This window comes from Scylla paramamosain, unplaced genomic scaffold (genome assembly GCF_035594125.1).
Source record: "Scylla paramamosain isolate STU-SP2022 unplaced genomic scaffold, ASM3559412v1 Contig2, whole genome shotgun sequence".
Taxonomy (NCBI): Eukaryota; Metazoa; Arthropoda; class Malacostraca; order Decapoda; family Portunidae; genus Scylla; species Scylla paramamosain.
In genome coordinates this window covers 817501-824958 of record NW_026973667.1, presented here as the reverse complement: position 1 = coordinate 824958, position 7458 = coordinate 817501, and the positions used below count along the sequence as shown (strand labels likewise).

General features: G+C 39.8%; 1 protein-coding gene across 1 annotated transcript in view; it reads right to left on the bottom strand.

Moving 5' to 3' along the window:
* Positions 1-782: 782 nt before the first annotated feature.
* LOC135095912 (splicing factor 3A subunit 2-like) overlaps positions 783-7458 on the bottom strand; it is an 8597-nt gene continuing 1921 nt past the window's right edge. Inside the window, exons 3-4 of the mRNA XM_063997057.1 lie at positions 2467-2641; positions 783-1560 (exon numbers count right to left, since the gene is read on the bottom strand). Of these exons, the coding sequence (XP_063853127.1) occupies positions 2468-2641 (174 nt within the window). The 3' untranslated portion in view covers positions 783-1560; position 2467. The remainder of the gene's footprint in view (positions 1561-2466; positions 2642-7458) is intronic.

Below are 7458 nucleotides of genomic sequence, written 5' to 3'. Positions count from 1 at the left end.
CACAAAAGTTGACATATTATCAAGTAATAATTCAAATAATACAAATATCCTCACTGACGTTACCCCACTGAACACTCCTTAGGTAATTATGATTCCAAATTTCGCTCACTGCTGCACCGTGTCACCGCAGCAAACACACGAACCAGCGCGGGATAAAATTAACTAATACGCTTCTACTCTCTCTCTCTCTCTCTCTCTCTCTCTCTCTCTCCTTACGACAGTTTCCCAAAGCCACAAAGATGATTAGCAGGGTTTTCAAAAGCTTTTCTCCTCTTAATAATATAGAAAAGTTGTCAATCTGGCACTAGAACCGTAAAAACATCATTAAAAACCTGTCACTTCGATTAAAACCTTTTAAAGGCGTATTTTTCCTACGAGTAATGTAGAAATGTTTTTAAACTGTCGCTAGAACAGTAAAGAGCTTGAAAGAGAGAGAGAGAGAGAGAGAGAGAGAGAGAGAGAGAGAGAGAGAGAGAGAGAGACCCTGCACACACCCAAACGCATGCAAAAACACCCCCATACACACTCAAATACACTCAAAAGACCCCACACACACCCCAAACGGATCCAAAACACCCCCAAACACACTCAAATACACTCAAAGCTTTTCTTCTCATAATGAAGAGGGTTGAAATAATTGATGGGATTCTCTCTCTCTCTCTCTCTCTCTCTCTCTCTCTCTCTCTCTCTCTCTCGGTGGGATTAAAAGCAGTAATAATCTTCATGTTTATTGTCACCCCTGGCATGAACAAGTAACAGAAAACGGGAATATAGATGAAATAAGTTTACATTATAAAAAAAAAAAAAAAAAAAAAAAAAAAAAACGGAAAATAAAACAAAAATAATAATAAATAAATAAATGATCCTTGCAAGTACTTAGACACACCAAGATGTAATAATAAATAAATAAACTAGATATTAAGTCGAAGAAGTGAAAAAAAAAAGAAAAATGAAAAAAATACATCCAAAATTAAATTCCTATTATGAAAACGAGCGAAAAATAAAGAAAATTAAAAAATAATCTTAAAAAACAATGACAAATAAATAAACTGAATATAAAATCGAAAGAAATTGATAAAAAAAACGTCAGTAATATTAAGCTTTTCTCTTCCTAATGCAAGAAATAAGCTTTTTCCTTATCGTAGTATTAAATTTAAGCTTCCTCTCTTCTGGTAACTTAAAATACTTAAAACAGCTTAATATCCGCTAGGCTGACTTTAAAACTCTCCATTTAAGCCTTTTTTCGGCCTTATTACTGTATTTAAGCTTTCTCCTTCCTTCTACAAACCTAAAATACTCAAAACAACATTAAAACAGCCTAAAAACACCTAGAAACACTTAAAGCTGCCTCAAAACACTAAAAAAAACAGATGCTCAGGTCGTGTCTCGAAGCCTCGGTCCAAATATTCAGTGAAGGATAGTCTGACCAGAGAAGCGTTCAGTATTGCAGGAATTTTCTGCATTTCCTTCATCTCTAGGCCTCCCTCCTTCACTGCCCCTCCTTCAGGCATCCCCAAGGCTCCTTCACCCCCCTCCATGTGGTATCCTAAGCTCTCCATCCTGTAATATTGGCAGAAATGTTAGACACACCAAAATACCTACAAAACTCTTGTCTCACAGTCTCTCCTTACTAGGGATTGGAAAATTGCGGGAAATTTGAATGTTAACTTTTTGAGTCCCTAGGAAGAAGAGAGCGCAAAACTCACCCAAAACACATTTAAGGGTGTTTTTACCGTTAAAGTGGCAGATTAACAAGATTTCAACATTCAAAAGGCTCTAGTTGAAGTTGTATGGGTGTTCAAGGATGTTTTTACGGTTCTAGTGACAGATTAATAAGATTTCAGCATTCAAAAGCCTCTAGTTGAAGGGATAAGGGTTTTTAAGGGTGTTTTTACAGTTCTAGTGAAAGATTAACAAGATTTCAGCATTCAAAAGGTTCTAGATGAAGCGACACGGGTTTTTAAGGGTATATTTTACTGTTTTAGTGACAGATTAATAAGATTTCAGTATTCAAAAGGCTCTAGTTGAAGGGATACGGGGTTTTTAAGGGTGTTTTTACGGTTCTAGTGACAGATTAACAAGACTATCATTCAAATGGCTGTAGATAAAGCGACATGGGTTTTTAAGGGTATTTTTAGGGGCATTTCAAGACAGTTCAGGGAATTTAGGGGCATTTCAAGACAGTTCAGGGAATTTAGGGGCATTTCAAGACAGCTCAGGGAATTTTAGGGGCATTTCAAGACAGTTCAGGGAATTTAGTGGCATATTAAGGCAGTTTAGGGGCATTTCAAGACAGCTCCGGGAAATTTAAGGGCATTTCAAGACAGTTCAGGGAATTTTAGGGACATTTCAAGACAATTTGGCATGTTTTTGGTCTGCTGTTAGAGAATAAAGACAATTTAACGAGCAATTAAAGACAACCCTCTTCCTCCTCCTCCTCCTCCTTCCCCTCACCCCCCCACATACCTCAAGGGCCTGGGCAAGAGCAGAATAGGGCCACTGCCTTACCCCTGACCCCCTTGGCCTTCTGCTGCAGGGAGTTAGAGACTGCAATGTCCACCGCGCCGCCCCCAGGGACCAGACGGGGCTCCAGGGCCAAGTTCCGGGCCACTCCAAGGGCGTCCTGAAGGTTCCTCTCTACCTGTGGGTATGGATGGGGTCAGGTCAGGTCAAGGTGTTTATTTATTTATTTATTTTTATTTTTTTTAAATATTTTTTTAGGTTGAGTTACGAGTAGATCTTGTTTATTTGGGTGTTTTTGGGTAGAAATGGGTGTCTTTTTAATTTCTAGCACAGAAATGGGTATTTTTTGGTTTTATTATGGAGAAAATAGGTGTAAAACACAAAAAACACAAAAAACTTTAAATCAAACCAACTTAAACAGTCCCGGCCATCCAACAGCACCCTCACCTCATTCAGGATATCCTTGCTGGGTCCCCTGAGCAGCACCGTGCATGCCTTGGGGTCCTGGCACTTGGTGATGAATGTAAAATACTCATCACCAATCTGTGGGAAAGTAATGGGTGGTAAGTGAAGGGTGGAGAGAGGACTGGAGTGGACTGGGAGAGGCTGGGGTGGACTGGGAGAGGCTGGGATGCACTGAGAGAGGCTGGGATACACTGGGAGAGGCTGGGAGGAAGGAAGGAAGCATAGAATTTAATTATTTATTTATTTTTTTAATTTTCTCTCTTTCTCACACACAAAAAAATACTCTCTCTCTCTCTCTCTCTCTCACACACTAAAATACACTCTTTCTCTTTCTCTCTTGCATCAGAACAGGTAAGGTTAAGTTAGGTTAGGTTTGGTTAGGTTAGGTTGGGTTATGTTAGGATATATTAAGTTTGGTTAGGTTTGGTTAGGTTAAGTTAAATTTGGTTAGGTTAGGTTTGGTTACGTTAAGTTAGGTTAGGTTAGTTTAGGTTAAGTTAGATTAAGTTAGGTTAGGTTAAGTTAGGTTAGTTTAGGTTAAGTTAGGTTAAGTTAGGTTAGGTTAAGTTAAGTTTGGTTATGTTAGGTTTGGTTTCCATTCAGTTAGTAAGATTAACATGAAATTATATTTACATTCATTCAGTTAATTAATATCACTTCACACCCAATACACCTCAAAAACACACACGAACACCACATCACAAAACACCCCAAAACAGCAAAACACACACAAAACACCTAAAAACATACACAAACACCCAAAAAAACACACACACAAACACGCCAAGAGTTACCCATGACTTAATCTTTCCTTGGTTAGTGGTGAGAAAGGCGTGGACTCCACCAGCGGACACCCGGAGGCAGGAGTGGGTGAAAACAAGCAAAATAAAGAATGATTTCGCCCTTAGACTAGTGCCAGGTCAAGCCATTAGCCCTGGTGACGAGGAGGCACGCCCTGTCTTCTGTTATATATTGGTGATGCAGTGTGTGCGTGTGTGTGTGTGTGTGTGTGTGTGTGTGTGTGTGTGTGTGTGTGTGTGTGTTGCCCTGTCTTTCGTTATATAATGATGCAGTTTGTGTCTATCTCATTTCTTTGCACTCATACCATCACTGTCTATGTAATAACGTGCATTAAGGTGACGAAAAATTAATTAAATTGTCCTCTGTTTGATAATTTTACGGTAATATACATATAAAAATCTAATTAAGAAATATCATAACAGCCTTTCAGATTTTTTTTTTTTTTTTTTTGCCAGATGTATTGGTAGAAAAACCTTTTAAATTCTGGAAAATCTTAAATAAACAATAACCTCAAGCAGACTATGGAACACTAAAATATTCAATAATATATTAGTCATCACCAATCAGACACAAACAATGAAGGAGAGAAGAGGGAAAGGCTCAAGTTGAAGGGGTAAGGGTTTTTAAGGGTGTTTTTACGGTTCTAGTGACAGATTAGCAAGATTTCAGCATTCAAAAGGCTCTAGATGAAGCAACACGGGTTTTTAAGGATGTTTTTACGGTTCTAGTGACAGATTAACAAGATTTCAGCATTCAAAAGGCTCTAGATGAAGCAACACGGGTATTTAAGGGTGTTTTTACGGTTCTAGTGAAAGATTAACAAGATTTCAGCATTCAAAAGGCTCTAGTTGAAGCGACACTCTCTCTCTTTCTCTCTCTCTCTTTCCTTTCCCATCTATCTCCCTCACACACACACACACACACACACACACACACACACACACACACACACCTTCTAAGGCTCGGGGACAGGTGCGACAAACTCCTCAGGTATGTTGTCGTATTTCTCAGAGTCCGTGAAGAGATTACAGAGAAACGTGTGCTGCTTGTCTAGCTTGTAATTGTTCCTCTGCCTCACTGCCTCCTCTGCTGCTGCCCTGTTCTTGAACTCCAGACATATGTACCTGGAATTGTGCGGCAGGTGATGGGGAGGGAAAGGGGTAGAAGGGGCGAGGAGGGGGAGAAGGAAGGATTTTGAGTGTAGATTGTGTTAGTATTGGTTGTAGTAGTAGTAGTAGTAGTTAGACACACCAAAATACCTACAAAACTCTTTTCTTTTGAGTCCCTAGGAAGGAGAGAGCCCAAAACTCACCCAAACACATTCAAAACACACTCAAAACATCCAAAACACATCCAAAACACACCAAAATACTCACAAAACTCACCCAAACACACTCAAAACAACCAAAACACACTCAACACACCAAAATCTCCACAAAACTCACCCAAACACACTCAAAACATACCCAAAACTCACCCAAATACACACAAAACTCATCCAAACACACCCAAAACACACTTAAAACATCCAAAACACCCACATCACCACAGAATACACAACTAACACACCCAAACGCACACAGAACACTCCACACACACTCAAATACACCCAAAAGACGCCACACACACCCAAAAACTTACCCAAAACACTTAAAACACCCAAAATAAACTCAAGACACACTCACACTCACTCAATACACCCTCAAACACACCAAAACACTCCGCAATACACTCAAAACACTCCACAACACTCAAAACACACAAAATACACCTAGAAATAACCTAAACCACACTTGAACACCAAAAATTCACCCAAAACACACTGATAACAGCTAATATACACCCAATACACTCCTCAACACACCTAACACACACTCAAAACACCCCACAACACTCCCAAATACACATAAAACACACTTAAAGAACCCAAAACACACTAAATAATAGAGAATGGCAGCGCATCAAGGGTAACTAAGCTAAAGATTGTCTTCTTGCCATTTACATGTTTTGTCTCCTCCTCCTCCTCCTCCATTTCTCCTTATTTCTTCCTCCTCCTCCTCCATTTCTCTTATTTTCCTCCTTCTACTACTACTATCTACGTACCTGAGTTTATAAACAGCTGGAAATACTTGGAAAACACTGGAAATTACGGTAAATATTGACCAAGAGACACTGGAGCCGGAGAAGTCCCAGTCTGCTGATGACGTCACAGGCGAGAGCCCCCGGCCGCTGGCTTACGTACGTAACGTATTTCATTTTGAAATTGACATTTACAAAAAATGAAGCTAGGCTGGAATGCATTCTATTTTATGATTTGATAATTACTTTAATTAATATTCACAGTACCAAAACATCTCCAGCCTGAGTAGTTGTAAAGAAATTTCAAGACAAATATGGAAAAAGTGTTGGAACTTTTGACACAATTAAAACCATTCAAAAGTCCGCCCATTTCACTTTACACCAGTAAAAAAACACTTCAAAAAATCGAAACTATTTTTTCAAGCAATGCAAAGTTAGTTACAAGCTGAATTAGAGAAATAAGGAATCTAAAAAATGACAAAATTACCACTTTTAACGGAACTAAAAACTATTTCAAAATGCACATACTCAACTCAACAGGAACGCAAAACATTTTAAAAATCATAAACGATTTTTTAAAGCAATAAAAGCTTCACTACAGCCTCAAATAAAAAAGCCAAGAACCGGGGTGGGTAAATATAACCGTGAAAACGGCCCCATATTTACGTCAAAAAACTACACAAAATTCAGCCCAGTTACTTAACTGAAGCAACAAAAACACTTCAACAGCAACAAAATATTTTTAGAAACCATAAAAACTTACTACAGAAGCCAAATAAAGTAATTGAGGAAAATATAAAAAATATTGGAACCCACAGGCCGGAACATGCCCTCGGGGGCCGACCTCAGTGGAGGAGCCGGCGGCCATGTTGCCTTATTTATTACTTCCTGACACCAAAACCAGGCAATGGCGGATATATCTGACCAGCGCATATGAAAGCTAGACATGTGGCTGTATCTTGTGATATGTTAGGCTTACAATAAGTGAGAGACAAGGCAAATAATGGCTGAAAACACTGACGCCCGGCCTGTCCCTCAGCTGACGGCTTGTTTACATGTTGACGATCCTTCAATATTCGCCTAAATTTCCAACTGTTTCCAGACTCAGATGTAAACAAAACCTAAAAATAAATAAATAACCCCAAAAAATACCTAAATAACAAAAAAAAACCTTAATATACGGGTACAAGACACTACAGTCAGGAGGAGGTGGGAAGCTGAATGAGGGAAGGCTGGCACCGCTGGGCTCACCTTACTACTCATGGCTCTCTGGTGCTCCGTGGCACCGCTGGGCTCACCTTACGTACTCATGGCTCTCTGGTGCTGCGTGGCGGTGCTTGGTACATGGAGTAGCTGCCGGGAATACGGAAACACTTATTACCAGAGTGTGTGGGGCAAGACTGACCAGGGCCAAAACACTCCAGCCAGCCGCTCACCCTCCCAAGCGCCACCTGTGTCTACTTCTCCACCCCCTCTCTCCTCCGCCCCACACACAAAAGTTGACATATTATCAAGTAATAATTCAAATAATATAAATATCATCACTTCCTCACTGCCCTTTTCCCCTTGAACACCCCCTTCGTGGTTATGAACGCAAATTTATCTCACAGCTGTACCGTGTCACCGCAGCAAACGCACGAACCAGCGCTG